We start from the raw sequence: 17,169 nt of genomic DNA on the forward strand, positions 1-17,169 counted from the left end.
ATATTTTTTCTTATTTGTCTCTTGTTCTTCTTGTTTCAGTAAGGGTCAGAGAAAAATATAAGGTATTGTAAATGTTATGTTACCAGGCTTGATGAGATATTTTTGCTCTTGCGGGTTGTTTCCTTATACTGGTCTGATTTGATTTGTTGTTGTTGTTGTTGTTGTTGTTGTTGTTGTTATTTTTCATTTATGTCCTCTTTCCATGTGTTGCATACAAGTACTGTTCCCCTCTAACTCGTGTCATGATGTGTCATTCATTACGACTGTTGTAATAGCTACATTCTGTGTAGACTTTGTACATTTAAATATACGTTTATCTTGTGACGATTTTAAAAACAATCGCTCAATCCGTAACCTTTGTTTGAAGTTGGCTGTTTCCTAAACATAGTGTAAAATATTTGGTTTGGCCATTGTCAGAGATGAAAGTTCGAAACTTTGTAGTATAACAGTTTTCGTGTGTGTGTTTTTTGTAATAATTTGTGTGAACATTTGTTTTCCGTCTGGTCTGTGTTAATGTGTGCCATTCGATTTCACTATGTGAGTTCACACCTTTTGGCATATCTCTTGAATTGTGTTAATTGTCAATGTTACGTAATTCATGTTTTACGCATGGAAACATGTCATCCTGTTTCACTGATTTGTCTATCTTAAGTACAAAATAGGCGAGGTCCGAATAATACTTTCCAACTTTGTCCAATAGGCCTACTTCTGCCAGTCACAAAACGTGAAAAACCTATAAAAGCGGTCCAGTTTTCTGTCACAGAGAAATGCTTGTGAAACGTTGATATATTGTTGAACTGTGTTTTAACACATACCTTCGACGTTTGGAAAGGGCCAGAATTTTGTGTTGTACTGGTTAGATGCTCTTAGATAAAAGCTTGTTTCCCTTTGTACTTGCATTCAGAGAATGTCCTAAAGCGAACAAAGGGGAAATACTGCCTTTCCAAAGGCAACGACAAAGCAACAGCAAAAACAGCACCAACGCAAACGATAGTTTTAATGAACTCGCATGTGGCCAATGTTTTTAAAACTTTAAATAATTTCAAGTTTGCCTTTTTTTGTTTTTTTGGGGGGAGACATTTTCAAAGTCTGTATTTCAACGTTAGGTTTTTGGTCCAAAGGACATTAATTTTAATCAAGCTGATCATACTAGCTTCATTTATTTTTTTAAAATACGATGTGTAATCTCCGTTCTAAAAGCTAAAGACTTCAAGTTTCAAGGTATTCATGTTAACATGTTACCTTAACAAAATGGCATTCAATTACTGTATGGACACTTACTACCTGTTTCGGACTCCCGGATGGGGTACATTACATGTCCTCAATAGGAAAGCATTTGTGTTTATGACTATCGAACGCTTGTATTCAGTAAAAGTTAATTTTTTATGAATGTTTGCTTACATTATCCTATTTGCTTGATAAGGTGAATATAATGTCAATGTGTACATAATAAGTCTCGGATCTCCTTAATTAAAAGTTATGTGTTGTTTTGTCTTTTCTTGTACATCTCATCATGGAAGTGAATAGTACACACACACGTTTGTGTTGTATATATGTCAAATGGACGTGTCATTTCAGTGTTGTGTGAAACGGCATGGCGCGTGTGTCAATGAACATGGCAAGAAGCTGTCATGTGTTAATGACTGAACGACCTATGTGGCTGAGCTATATAGCAAGAGACTGTAAAACATACGAGCGTTTTCTGTGTGTGTGTGTGTGTGTGTGTGTGTGTGTGTGTGTGTGTGTGTGTGTGTGTGTGTATGTGTAAATGTGTTTGTGTGTGTGTGTGTGTGTGTAAATGTGTTTGTGTGTGTGTGTGTGCGGTGTGTTTTCTACCGTGTGTTTGAATGTGTGTGTGTTTTCTGCCGTGTGTTTGAATGTGTGTGTGTGTGTGTGTGTGTGTGTGTGTGGGTGTGTGTGTGTGTGTGTGTGTGTGTGTGTGTGTATGAATGTGTGTGTGTATCTGCGTGTGTTTGAATAAATGTGTGTGTGTTCGCATGAATGTTTGTGTGTGCATGGATGTGTGTGTGTGTGGTTACAGGCAATATTTTGACATGCAAATACAATTGGCACAGTTTTATTTTATTTCACAATCATTTATTTAATCCACGACACCCAAAAGCACTTTTCTTCCAGACTGTTTGCTCATATTTCCAAAAATAGTGTATGACTTCACTCCATCACGTGACCAAGGGTGTGACGTCCAGCCAGATACGGAGGACCAATCAGCTTCCTGCAAAAATAAAAGTCAACATTGAGAATAAGAATGAGAAAACGTAAATGGCGCAGATCCGAAATAGTTTTAAGCGCCTCACAAAAATATACACACATACATAATCATGTACACAATGCCAAATAAAAAAGTGTTACGCGCCGAAATAAACTTATAGAATTGAAAAATGATGTAAGCACAAATGTGACCCTCCACCACGGAATGAGTCGCATGTCACCTTTGCATGATTTTCATATTTTTACATTTTCATAACGAGTTTTTTATGCTCTATCCAGTGGTGAAAACCGTTTTAGAAAAGAGCAAAAACTGTTTGAGTTATAAGCCTGTGACTAAGGTGACCCTCACACTGTTACCAGACACTCCCCGGACTTATATTAAGCCTAGCGCAGAACCGCGCGAGGTGACATGCGACTCATTTCGTGGTGGAGGGTCACAAATATGAATGTCTAATCATGACAGTAAATCAAGGCAGTCATTTGTGTGTGAACAATTAGGCTCACCGTCTCAGACCTGGTCCAGCTTTTACACGGGATAAGACCAGTTGCAGTGGCTTCTAAAAAAAATTGATATATCCAAAATTCCCATCTCTGCTCAGAACGCAGTCAGGATGTTCTCTCTCAGTATGTGTCCAGGGCGTTTCCCGTGTACAAGCTTGGCCGGATCTGAGATATAAGCAGAACTGTTTTCTCAAGCCGCGCTCTTCCTTTAAAGGGTCAGCACGTGCGAATAAAAGACTCATGAGAAGTGTTCACCAGATTTTCAGAGAAGAACATAGTCTTGCATACGTTTAATGACACGGAGAACCTTTGTCTGAACAATGTGAAGTTACAATATTGTCCGCCACATAATTATTTGTCTATAAGAGCAAATGTATAAGTATTATCTTGTTGTGTTCCTTTATTTCATCATGAATTCCATAGCTTTGTAAACATGTCTTTGAATATAATATTGTTTAAACCAAGATAAAATGATAGAGGGAGGAGTGTTAATTTTAATCAGAGACCCTTTTCAATTCTTGGCAGCAGAAACCCTTAACATTCATGGTAAAAATTGTTGCTTCCTAATTTATTAGTGCAAGTTTCCATGTACTTCTGGATGAGGTGGATGAAACGACACTACTACTAATAAACTTGTAAACTGTCTACATTTCTGATTATCCTCGATCCGGCCTGGATGGACAGGAAGCTGAGGGTGTAGTCTTCCCTCTTCCCGTTCGTGTCGAAACAGATGTAGCGAGTTTCTCCATGGACGTGAACCTGTATAAATAGAGTGTTGTATAATAAAGTGTCGAAACAGATGTAGCGAGTTTCTCCATGGACGTGAACCTGTATAAATAGAGTGTTGTATAATAAAGTGTCGAAACAGATGTAGCGAGTTTCTCCATGGACGTGAACCTGTATAAATAGAGTGTTGTATAATAAAGTGTCGAAACAGATGTAGCGAGTTTCTCCATGGACGTGAACCTGTATAAATAGAGTGTTGTATAATAAAGTGTCGAAACAGATGTAGCGAGTTTCTCCATGGACGTGAACCTGTATAAATAGAGTGTTGTATAATAAAGTGTCGAAACAGATGTAGCGAGTTTCTCCATGGACGTGAACCTGTCAAATAGAGTGTTGTATCATACAGTCACTCACAAATAAAAGAAAACTCAGTTGACATGACAACACCTCGATGTAAACAAGTTAGGGAAGGGCCATTGATATTAAAACATTTACACATCAAACGCAGGATTTAAAGGTACATAAATTCTGATTTAAGCGATCAAATAGAAAATGATATTGATATTTCCAGGATTTTACATGGAATTCGAACATCATTCCACCTGGCGTTCAACAAAGAATCTCCATTGTGAAGTAGAATGCAACCAGCTTGTTGATATTTGGTATATGTCCAAGTGGAAGGATGCTCGCATTCTGTGTAAACATGCAGCCAGATGTGTGATGTACATGACGGTTCACTAGAGAAGGGAGACATCTTACCAATTTCAAGGCTTCCATCAGGTCCGCTCCATACTGTTTTTTCTCCACCACGAAGTTGGTACACTTTATGGAGAGGTCTTCCTGGCTGACGTCATCGCTGCTCTGAAAGACGTCACCAAGTGCGTCCCACAGGTCGTACAATGCTGTCGTCAGCACTTTCAGACAGTCTATGATCAAGGCTTCCGAACTGTGTAAAATCTTCAATTCGTTTTCCAAAGTCTGTGCACTTTGAGACTTCGCCTGTGTTGTGTGCGAGTTTCGCTTATCAAACTGTTCTGGAGAATGTTGTGTATCTGAATGTTTTATTTCAAGATCGTCTGCCTCATACGGAACTTGCGAAGTAAGATATTCAGAAGCTGGTGACGAACGCCCGCCTTGATTAATACCTTTGGCAGACTTATCCTCGCTTTCAGAATAATCATCAACGCTCTCAGCAGAGCGTCCATATTTCCTGCCCTGGGAACTAAGAGAATCGTCCTTTTCAAAATGTTTGCTCAACTGTTTAGGGTCCTTTATTTTCCAGCGTGCATCTCCTTGGTCAAGTCGAGCAGAAGACCATGTTTGAAACGTGTGATGATGGCGAGCGTGGTCAGGGTACAGGTAGAGTGAGCGTGAGAGTGTAAGGGAGGGAACTAGCTGCAGGCCGGACACGTTGAACCGTGCTGGTCTTCTCTCTGCACTGGTCAACACGGTGTCCAGCACAAACTCCGCATCCTGAGGGGAGGTAAGTGCATAGGGGATAAGTAAATAAGAGATAAGTATAAAAGAGATAAGTGCAAAAGAGATAAGTGCATAAATTATGAGATAAGTGCACACTATATAAGTTCATAAGAGGAAATTACATAAGAGGAAATTACATAATAGATAAGTGCATGAGATAAGTACATTCGAGATAAGCGCAAATTTGACAGATATTTGTTTAAACATATATGTCTTTGCTTACGGTTGCACATGCATACGCACATTAACACAATCACACATATTTCCATCTTCACAACAAACATGACTATGGATGAAAATTTTGGACGAGAGAAGGACATAACTAGGGAACTTGAGAGAGAGAGAGAGAGAGAGAGAGAGAGTGTGTGTGTTTGTGTGTGTGTGTGTGTGTGTGTGCGTGCGTGTGTGTGCGTGTGTGTGTGTGTGTGTGTGTGTGTGTGTGTGTGTGTGTGTGTAGCAGTGAGTGCTGTGTTGTACAAGTTGAGAAAAATACTCGCATTAGTTTATACTGTGTTGAATTCCTTTCTATATGGTACAGAAACAAATTGAATTTGTCTATGGCAATAGGAACATGTGTTTGTGTTGGTGTTGGTGCTGTGCTGTGCTGTGCTGTGCGGTGCTGTGATGTGCTGTGCTGTGCTATTTGCTGTACTGTGCTGTGTTGTGTTGCGTTCTATCACAATATATATAATGGCAAATTAGATTCAAATGTTGTTAATTGTTGTAACCTCAATGCAAAATAATACATTAGCTATCTCAACGTAGGACAAAGCAGCTAGATTTGAGAGGATAATCCAACCGCCAAGAAAGCCAGTCGAACGCTATTGAAACAAAATCGCGGTACACTGACACTAACACATATGCTTACTGTAGAAAATGAACAAAGATCTTACCAAGGTCACAAGAATGACGTCTTTAACAGTCGGCGCATCCTGCAAGATAATCATACATTTCACCAAACAAAGAGTGGACCATGATCCGAAAAAGACAGGCTATAATTATACAAATACAATACAAAACAATACAGTAAAGTACAACTGCATTGTCTAATTGTGAACTGTTTGTTGTTTGTTTTTGTTTTGTTGTTCTTCTTTTTGTATGGGGGGAGGGGGGTGGGGTCGTCAAATGTTAATACGGTACATCGTTATCATCAAACAACCGGATAACCATGCGAATACCTAGTATCTGGATGTTGTGACCTTCATACTGCCAGAAAGCAAATACGTTCATTAAAAAACATAGAATAAGAAATCATCCAGCAAGTAAATGCTTACATTTACATACAATAAGTTGTATACAGGAGAGAAAAAAACAGCACAGATTTGAAACTTGTAAACATATTTCCTTGGCTCAACACTTACATTGGCAAAAACATCGATGACAGCTACAGTGCTCAGTCTCTCTAAGTCAAGCGTCAAACACAGCTCTCGTCTTGGGTGCAATGAGCCAATGATCTTGGAGATTTCAGTCACGTGGGCTTTGTCTCCGATCCTTCTAACATCCAACTCCAGGTAAAGTTCCCGGATGTTGATAGCTTGGAATAGGTCTTGTATCCTCATAAGTCCTGCAGTTTACATAACACACACACACACACACACACACACACACACACACACACACACACACACACACACACACACACACACACACACACACACAAACATACACACACACACACACAAACACACACACACACATACACACACACACACACACACACACACGCGCGCGCGCGCAAACGTATACACATATACACATATGTTAATACACCATCGCACTAACATAAATACAAACAGAAACAAACGGGTTTGTTGGAAAAGGCAAGTTTGCAAACTGCAGATTATAACGTTCGTTGTTATCACATTTGCCAAACCCACCCACCCACAAACACACACACACACACACACACACACACACACACACACACACACACACACACACACACACACACACACACACATACACGCACACACACGCAAACGCATACACATATACACATATGTTAATACACCATCGCACTAACATAGATACACAGTTACAAACGGGTTTGTTGGAAAAGGTAAGCTTGCAAACTGACTCTTCTCTTTCTCGTTTCCCTTACTTTTAACAACACACGTCAAAGGAAATGTAATCCTGTAAAAGCTTTTCATGCGAATATAGAACAGACAGGGTAAAAACAAAAACACCACATAAGCCAGGAAAAAATCAGTAACAATAAGGTCAGGTCAGAAACTTTTCTCATATAGGTAAAATAAGCCAATCCTCAAAATGACAAGCTGGTGTCACTGCGTGCGCTGACATTTGACGAAGAGGATCTTGATACACTGCAAGCAGAGATGACAGGTCTGGTGTTTCAGTATCAGCACAAAAAAGCAATGTTAAAGATTGTCACGGTTTGGTGACATTGATTGGGGAAGAAACTCTTTGTAGGGTGCCTTTCCGGAATTGCATTGCAAAGCGCCTGTGCTTATCGCAACTGAAGGATTTGTGCTGACTTTGAATTGCACGAGGAATTCGTTTTATCTCCACGCCTGGGCTGGGTGCGAGGTGTAATATTTTGTACAGGGTTTCCACGTGCGGGATTTTGCTGACTTGGCAAAGTCAGCTAAAACTGCGCTATACTTTTGACGATAGCGATTGGTCGCTGGAGTCATGTGATGTTTTTGACGAGCTTTGGGTGAGACATTAAAACGGCCCCATTTGGCACAGGCTTCGATAAGAGAGGGCTGTTTCTTGTCCAAGAGTTGATGGCTTTCAACACGTGGTGATATACTGTTTGTCAACGTGCCTGCTCTGCACTGCACAGGAGGGCTCTTGGAACAACAGAGAAGTGACCGCCTTTTCGCTGCAAGATATTTTCTGACGACGAGGTCGTCAGGTGTTACTTGACTGGGTGTTGGAGGTTTTCAACGCAGAAGAAAACTCAGTACAAGGGTTGTGGCTACAAATTCTCCGACGGATTCGCTTAAGGAGAGCTACACAATCATAGGCTGTTGAGGTAATAAATAGTTATTAAACGCTGAAGACGAGTCAATGTTTGTGGAATGAAATACTCTCTGTTGTTCTTTCCAGGTTAGCGCATAATATGCTCTTTGTGACGCTAAAAGTATAACCTGTATATGTTTTTTGCAGATATGGAGAGAAGGAGGGAAGGACCGGCACGGTTGGCCTAGTGGTAAGGCGTCCGCCCCGTGATCGGGAGGTCGTGGGTTCGAACCCCGGCCGGGTCATACCTAAGACTTTAAAATTGGCAATCTAGTGGCTGCTCCGCCTGGCGTCTGGCATTATGGGGTTAGTGCTAGGACTGGTTGGTCCGGTGTCAGAATAATGTGACTGGGTGAGACATGAAGCCTGTGCTGCGACTTATGTCTTGTGTGTGGCGCACGTTATATGTCAAAGCAGCACCGCCCTGATATGGCCCTTCGTGGTCGGCTGGGCGTTAAGCAAACAAACAAACAAAGAAGGAGGGAAAATGGCTGATTTGTTGTTTTAAAAGTGCGAATATTTACGGGTCGTCCACTCGTAGCAGAAAGCTAAGTGCACCGTGCTATTGCGCCCTTTTTACCACCAAGTCATCTTTTATATTTGTGATTATATTCGAGTGGTGACAACGTGGGGTGCGTGACACCTGCATTAACCAGCGCTTTTACATAACAGCTAGATTTCCCTGTCTTTACACGAGATCAGCGTGTTATTATCATTTACTAAACTGTAACTGGCACTTTTTGTCAGTTACCATCCTTTTACGTCTTGGACGTAAAACATCTTTTGAAGTGAAGTATTGAGGGAGGTGGCGAGTTCGTATATAAACAGGCGTCTGAAACGTATACTTTTGTTGATTCCATCTGTTTTGTGTGACTGCGAGAGTGGATCGTGGTGTGGATAGTCAGTTAGCAGTAACTGACCGTTCATAATCATGTGCATCATTACAGATGTGTTGAAATGTGTACTTGAGACACATACCATCTTGGCTGCTTCCTGTACAAAACCGGAATATATTGACGAAAAAAACCTAACCGAGGATATGGATACTTACTATATATAAAAGACACCACGTTTGTGTCGTCCGTGCTTTAAAGAAAAAAATCATGTTATGTTTATCGTATTCTTTTGGAATAGTCCTTTTGGTCTCAGGTTACACAGTCCGTCTTGCCATGTCCAGAGGTAATTGGTACTCGTTCACCTGGTGCAATAGGCGTCGTCCCACAAGTACTGGAACAATTTCCGTACAACAAACACTAAACACCATTTCAAGGGTTATTTCCAAAATATCTGAACGTTTCATGTTTGATGTTGGTTCAACAGCTGAGCGTGCTATAACTAGAAGACTGAGAATAAAACGTTACAAGTGAAGCACAGCTTCTTTAAAACCAGTGCTCACAAAAACACATCTTTGCCGATATTGCCAAAACTTCAGATCAATAATTCAGTCGTGACATACATCATTTCAGCCCTAAACATTCTTAGTGTCTAAAAGAGCGTAGCCAAGACGTCTGATTCGTTTTAAGCGTGAGTAAAGCATCTTAACGCAGATAGAAATAAACTAATACACACAGCTCAGACGCTACATCAAAGGGGGGTTACCAAGGCACTCTTTAATCAAAGGCAAGAAGGGAAGAAGAGAAAAAACAAAACAGAACACAGTAAAAACATCCCTAGGAAAAGAAAACCCGCCGATAATGGACGAACATAGACAAGCAGACAGGTAGACAAAGACAGGAAAACTGAGAGACACACAGAAAGACAGACAGGGGGGGGGGGGGCAAACCAAGACTTACAGACAACACAATACAAGAACAGAAAAGAACGAGAGAGAAAGAAAGCTAGAGAGCTAAACTAAGAGGACATGCGCTTTAGCAGAAAACGGCAAAGAGAGAGAGAGAGAGAGAGAGAGAGAGAGAGAGAGAGAGAGAGAGAGAGAGAGAGAGAGAGAGAGAGAGAGAGAGAGAGAGAGAGAGAGAGAGAGACATGTATACAGACAGACAGACAAACAGGCTGACAGAGATTGATAGACGAGAACCAGAGTGAGAGAAACAGACAGACAGACAAAGAGGGACATAGACAGAGGGACATAGAGAGTGACCGGAGGCTATTGTTGCCGACGGGAGACTAAGAGAAAACCAGAGCTAACCTTCGTCAGAGTCGTAGATATAGAGGGCGGAGGCACAACCCTGGTGTTGCAATAAGTCCACCACCGCCGCCATCACAGGAGGGCGGAGGGATAACTGAAAGGGGGCGGATGACGTCACGTTCTGGGAGGAGCCAAGGCTGAGAAAGGGCACGTGAAACGTGGCGCTGTATGATTGGATGGTGGGCAGTGATGACGCGTTTGTGATACCAACGATGGCAATAACGTCATGGGCGATGAGGTCACACACTGTTAAAAAAAACCACACAGGCAAATTGTAGTTTCGTAGTGCATTTTAATCAAAGAAAAAAAGAATAAGCACTTCCCTGAGAGTAAGGATGTTTGTTTGTGTGTTGTCTTTTCTTACAAAGAGAAGAGAAAAGACGTTTAAGGAAAGACCGGAATTTTTGTTGCCTTTGTCTGCTGATTTCAGATGATGAGAATGATGTGTCACCTTGCACCTTTACCATACCGTACACATACCGTACACATACCGAACTTCTTCTTCTTCAGCGTTCCAGAATTTTCTGGTTACGTGTGAGCTCGTTTTCCCATTTGGGTTCCCCACACTATACTCTGAGAGCATAGTCAGCTTCACACCGCTTTCGTTGAGTAGGCATGCTGGGTATTTTCGTGTTTCCATAACCCTTCGAACTCTGACATGGATTACAGGATCTTTTCCGTGCGCACTTGGTCTTGTGCTTGCGTGTACACATACATACTGTACAATACCATGACGCACCGAAGAAATATAGCATTCCATCGCATCACATTACCATTTAAACATCTGTTAAAACATCAACTGTTAATTGTGTGAATAAAAAAGCGAATACACAAAGAGCGCGAACTAAAGAGACTAGCTGCTGCTTTAAACCAAAGCCATTACTCTAACTGATTAAAGTAATACCTAAAGGTAAGTTATTTCAAAAAGAAAAGGCAAGGTCTTTCAATTTAATCAGGAAACGCTCCGCTACGTGAAATTTTTTAGACACATTTCCATTGATTGGACATTAAGTATCTTTGAGACACATTTCCATTGATTGGACATTAAGTATCTGACAAAACTAATCAAACCCACAGTGAAAATGAAAACGATGGTATTAAAAAAAGTCAGGAAATTACTGGTTGTTGACACGTGATCCTTCGCACGTGGCATCGGGAAATGAGGATTTTCGTCAAGCATACGTAAAGTGGACTCTCTCTCTCTCTCTCTCTCTCTCTCTCTCTCTCTCTCTCTCTCTCTCTCTCTCTCTCTCTCTCTCTCTCTCTCTCTCTCTCTCTGTCTCTCTGTCTCTCTCTCTCTCTCTCTCTCTGCATGATTGAAAGCCGATAATGTATGTTAGCATGCACTGTAAACTTGTTGTCGTTGCACCTACCCATATTGTTAATTCATGCGCAGGAAATGTCTTTAGGTTTAAGAGAGAGAGAGTGAGAGAGAGTGAGAGCGTGCGTGCGTTCGTGTGAGTATATGTTAAAGAGAAAGAGATAAAACCGGTTGATTGTCCATAAATACAAACACACGGCATGTATTACTGACCCCTCCCCCCCTTCCCACACCCCAATGAAATGAACCGTGTGTGTTTAATCAATAAAATGTCTTACGTCTTACGTCTCTCTCTCTCTATGTCTCTCTCTCTCTCTCTCTCTCTCTATGTCTCTCTCTCTCTCTATCTCTCTTTCTCTCTCTCTTTCTCTCTCTTTCTTTCTCTCCCTCTCTCTCTCTCTCTCTCTCTCTCTCTCTATCTCTCTTTCTCTCTATCTATCTATCTCTCTCTCTATGTCTCTCTCTCTCTCTCACACACACAAATGCACACAAACTCACATACGCACTCGCACACGCACACACACACGCACACACACACACCCACACACACACCCGCACGCGCACGCCCGCACGCGCTAATAGTCATACCCTACAGACAAAAAGAACGAGATAAATAAAGACAAAACGGAGAGAAAGAGGATGAGACAATATGGCTCATAAATGTATTCACGAAAACAAAAAAGACTTGCAAGATTATCTTCTCCCAGAAGAGAACGGTAATGGAAAACATGAACAACAGATTACAACAAGTCAAAACATAAAGCTAAATCTCTACGCCGCATAATCCCCAACTTCCATGGCTCCTTTATAATCTCTTCAAAACAATGTGCGAGACAAAACATACGACATGGAAATCCCATACAACCCACATCACAGACAGCAACAACCATGGCTAAATTTGCATTCAGTAGGTGCCGCCGGAATATTTCTACCCCGAGGAAAACAGCACCCAGGGTCTCCTGTGTCAGACACACGTATCCATCATTTTTGACACCGACGACGAGAATTTGTAAGCGAGGTCGCGCATTCGGTAAAAGAAATGGGACAATATGTTTCATAAGCGGGAGCACACATTGGGTGATGATGGCTGTCTTAGCGCCGCCCTGGGACGAGTAAGACAGGAATCTATTCGCACTTTGGTTAATTGCCTGTTGTACCAATACATGACCGACACAAGTAAAAGAGGTTTCATGTTTAGGTACAGACCCGTACAACGCGGTTGCGAATTTCAGCCAACTATGGTCACAGCGGGTATGGTACTACTTATCTGGCCAGTCACCACTTCACGTTGATAATGAGTTGAAACCAGGATAACAATAAACTGTTGTTTTTGTTGTCGTTGTTGTTGTTGTTGTTGTTGTTGTTGTTGTTGTTGTTGTTGTTGTTGTTGTTGTTGTATAACGGTACCAAAGTGCGTTCGCCAAAAGCCAAATAGTGCTGGGGTTGGTTGTGGAGGGGAATGGAGTTTGTCCTCACAGTTAAGACTTCAATTACGATTGTGGAGCGCGTCCTTCCCCAAGTCCAAACTGATTTGGTAATAGGAACCCGAACCATGCTGTTGCAATGCCAAGATTTAAGCTACCGTCTCAACATGGCCCCCAGAACTCGAAATCTATCTGAAAAACTTTAACACCAGCTGCTGACCATACCAATCAGTACGTTTTGGGGTGATACTTTTTTAAAAAGGAAATTGACAGGGAAAAACTATGGTAGTATCCCTGACACCTACTGTTTCTGAATAGTTTAGAATTTCTAATTTGATACAGGGTTTCATGCACAATCTAATTCATTTAGGCCAAGAAAAAAATCAATCTTTCCGATTCCCCAACCGACTGGTGTTTTATGCCTGCGGACCCCAGAACGTTTTTCTTTTTTTCTTTGCCTATAAAACAAATTAATTAAAATGACAAAGCTCGATTGTGCAGACTTGATTGGGAACGTAAGTCCTCTCTGGCATCCAGGGGATACAGCCCGCACGATTTCCTGCCAAAAAAAAACCTATATGCACCTGTGTAAAAAAAATAATTTAAAAAAAAGTTCAATTACAAAAAAAAGTATTCGACCTTGTCATCGGCTACATACATGTTTGCCTTATAAGTCTAACAGGAGAACGTCTCAGTCCAACGCCTGTGGGGACTCTTCAAAGCAGGGGAGAGAATATTAACGTCTATCCTTCAGGGCAGCAGGCCACGGTCATTAACACTGGCACGCTAACCATTAGCCGTACGAATGTACAAAGTACATCTTCGGGGTATACGTTTGCATCAAGGACATGACTACGCCTTCGATGTTCAAGATTGCTTGCGGCCATTGCCCGTTAATATGTCCCTCATTAATAATACCCTTGAGGTTTGTTTTCACATATCAGACGGGCTCGGTCTGTCTCAGGCTGTGTCTCCGTCTGAGTGTCTGTTTCTATGTATCTGTCTCTGTATCTCTCTGACTGTGTCTGTCTATCTCTGTCTCTGTCTCTCTGACTGTGTCTCTCTCTGTCTCTGTCTCTCTCTGTATCTCTGTGTCTCTCTCTCTCTGTCTCTCTCTATGTCTCTCTCTCTCTCTCGCTGTCTTTCTCTCTCTCTCTCTCTCTCTCTCTCTCTCTCTCTCTCTCTCTCTCTCTCTCTCTCTCTCTCTCTCTCTCTCTCTCTCTCTCTCAGCTTGGTGATACAGATTTTTCTGCCTATGTTGGAAAGTTTGATATTGTATGTTTTATTGAGACGTTTATTGATGACTCCTTTGATCTGTCCCTACACTTTAAAAATTACGTAAAATTTATGTCTCCAGCTATCAAGCTCTCACATCAGGGTCGCAAGTCAGGGGGTATTGTCGTGATGTGTAAGAAAACCATAGCAAAGCACGTTGAATTGGTTGACTCCTCACATGATCATATGCTAGTCTTGAAACTGTCAAAACATGTGTGTGGTGGTGATCGAGATATTGTGTTCGTGCCAGTGTATGTGCCACCATGTGGGAGCCCTTATTACCAAAAGACAGACTCCTCGTGCCATCTAAATGAAGTGGAGCTATGTCTAAGTGATGTTTTAGAAATGACAAGTGATTGCCACACGCTCTTGTGCGGTGATTTTAATTCTAGAACATTAGATTACCAGGTAGATACGCAGAACATTTTTGACCTCCTTGATCAAGACTCGCAAGGTCATGACCATGACACGATTTCACATGGTAGAATGACTGAAGACTATACACTAAATGGGTTTGGTACAAAGCTTATCGATCTATGTGTATGCTTTGATCTCAAAATCTTGAATGGTGTTTGCAATGCGGACAACTCGTGCAAGTTTACTTATATCTCCCATAGCGGTAACAGTGTGGTGGATTATTGTTTAGCCTCTGTTGACCTAGCTAATAACATTCACGATTTAACCATTGGCGACAGAATTGAATCAATGCATATGCCTGTGACCTTTGCGCTTGGGTTGAAAGGGAATCAGCGCCAGCCCCCTAAACAAGCACGTGTCTCAAAAGTTGTGTGGAACGATGCAAAAAAGAATGATTTTATTGAAAGTGTTAAATCAGACGATTTTAAAGCTAAGCTAAAGGAAGCGTGCGACATCATCAGCGCAGACATGGACGAGGGGCTGGAGATTTTTAACAAAGCAATGTTACAGTCAGCAAAGTGCATGACCAAAAAAGTCGGAGGTGACGATGAAGGTAGAAGTGCGTCCTCATGGTTTGATGTTGAATGTTTGGAAAAGAAGCGATCTGTGAGACGGTTGCTGAGAAGTTACCAAAGAATTAAAACAGAAGATAAAGAAGAAAAAGAGATTGCAAAGCAAAAGTACGCTGAAGTCAGGAAGGAGTATAAAGACCTTCTTCGAACAAAGCGAACAGAGTACAGGCTAAAACAAGTTCATAACTTATTGCTCTCTGCTGATAAACCAACGGAATTTTGGAAGGAAATAAGGAAATGTAATAGAAAAGAGGTGCACTCCAACTCCGTACCAAAAGAGGCATGGTACGAACATTTTAAGAATGTTTTAAACACCGATACAGTTGAAGGTGAACCCGAAGACGATCAGTTGCCTGATACAGGTATCAGTGACGAAATTCTTGACAGTGAAATAACTGAAATTGAAATTAGTAAAGCAATCAGAAATTTGAAAAATGGTAAAGCGGCAGGGTTTGATGGTGTGTTGAATGAAATGTTGAAAGTGTCTGAAAGTCTTATTTTACCCTTTTTAGTTAAATTGTTCAACAACATTCTCGAGAAGGGGGTGTACCCAAGAGATTGGTCCAAGGCCATTATTGTGCCGTTACATAAAAAAGGAGACTGTGATAACCCTGATAATTACAGAGGAATTTCCCTCACCAGTACGATGAGCAAAATTTTCATGTCTGTTCTGAACGACCGCCTGTCTGTGTGGTCAGAAAATAATAACATTTTAGATGAAAGCCAGGCTGGCTTCCGGAGGAATTACTCAACTATTGATCATGTGTTTACCCTTTACGCTTGCGTCCAGAAACAATTTTCACAAAAGGCCAAACTGTATGTAGCCTACATAGATTTTTGTAAGGCTTACGATAGCATTAAGCGCCCCGTGCTCTGGTCAGTGCTTTTTCGATTAGGCATACAAGGCAAAATATTTAAGGTGTTAAAGAGCATGTATGAAAATGTGAAAGCATGCGTGCGGTGCGGAAACGAATACACTGATTTCTTTGAATGTATGCAAGGCCTTAAGCAAGGTTGTGTAGCCTCACCGACAATTTTCTCGTTTCTGATCAACGAACTGGCACAGGATGTCATACAACGAGGCAGACATGGGATACGTTTATCTCCGTCTGAGTTAGAACTGTTTGTAATGCTTTTTGCTGACGACATTGCGCTGTTATCCAGCACTGTAGTAGGCCTACAAAACCAGCTTAATGTCCTGCGCTGCTCTGCAGAAAAACTGTGTCTGAACGTGAACTTGACAAAGACTAAGGTCATGGTTTTTAGAAAGGGCGGGCACATTGCACAGAAAGAGAAGTGGTTCTACGGAATAGATCGTCTTGAGATTGTGAACTCGTTTAAATATCTCGGTGTAACCCTTTCCACCCAACTGAGCTGGAACATTGCAGTAGAAACAAAGACAACCATGGCGAAAAAGGGAGTGATCGAAATCGTTAGATTACTGAACAGACTTGGCTGCCATTCGGCAAAGGTGTTTTTCAAACTGTTTGACGCACGGATCGCTCCTATGCTCTTGTATGGTTCAGAGCTATGGGGATATGGAAAGTATGACTCTGTGGAAAGGGTCCACCTGTTCGCGTGTAAAAAGTTTCTGAAAGTGACAATTCGAACTCCAAACAACATTGTGTATGGTGAATTGGGAAGACATCCGCTGTATATTAACTCTGCAGTCAGATGTGTGAAATACTGGTTTACACTGCTGAAGCAACCTGATTCAAGATATTCCAAGATTGCATATACAGCTTTATGTAATTTGGCATCGAAGGGCCACACAAATTGGGTCTCACATGTGCAGAGTCTTTTATGTTGTAATGGTTTTGCTGCTGTGTGGATGTACGGAACTGTTGGGAATGAGAAGTGTTTCTTACAAGAGTTTAAAAGACGTTTACAAGATTGTTTTTGTCAAGAATGGTTCTCCTTTTTAGAATGCAGTGAACGTTTTGACATTTATAATTGTTACAAAACATGCTTGGAAAAAGAGAAATACATTGAATTAATCGAAGATATTAAGTACAGAGTTGCTCTTTCTCGTTTCCGCGCAGGAGTATCCGAAATCAACGCTCACAAGTTTCGATACGCACCAAACCAAACGAC

The 17,169-nt window shown here is 41.4% G+C and overlaps 1 protein-coding gene across 1 annotated transcript in view; it reads right to left on the reverse strand.

Moving 5' to 3' along the window:
- Window positions 1–2,064: 2,064 nt before the first annotated feature.
- LOC138968209 (uncharacterized) overlaps window positions 2,065–17,169 on the reverse strand; it is a 31,024-nt gene continuing 15,919 nt past the window's right edge. Inside the window, exons 3-8 of the mRNA XM_070340762.1 lie at window positions 10,067–10,312; window positions 6,297–6,499; window positions 5,829–5,867; window positions 4,216–4,929; window positions 3,379–3,489; window positions 2,065–2,233 (exon numbers count right to left, since the gene is read on the reverse strand). Coding sequence (XP_070196863.1) covers window positions 2,102–2,233; window positions 3,379–3,489; window positions 4,216–4,929; window positions 5,829–5,867; window positions 6,297–6,499; window positions 10,067–10,312 — 1,445 coding nt within the window. The 3' untranslated portion in view covers window positions 2,065–2,101. The remainder of the gene's footprint in view (window positions 2,234–3,378; window positions 3,490–4,215; window positions 4,930–5,828; window positions 5,868–6,296; window positions 6,500–10,066; window positions 10,313–17,169) is intronic.

This window comes from Littorina saxatilis, linkage group LG6, assembly GCF_037325665.1.
Source record: "Littorina saxatilis isolate snail1 linkage group LG6, US_GU_Lsax_2.0, whole genome shotgun sequence".
Lineage (NCBI taxonomy): Eukaryota > Metazoa > Mollusca > Gastropoda > Littorinimorpha > Littorinidae > Littorina > Littorina saxatilis.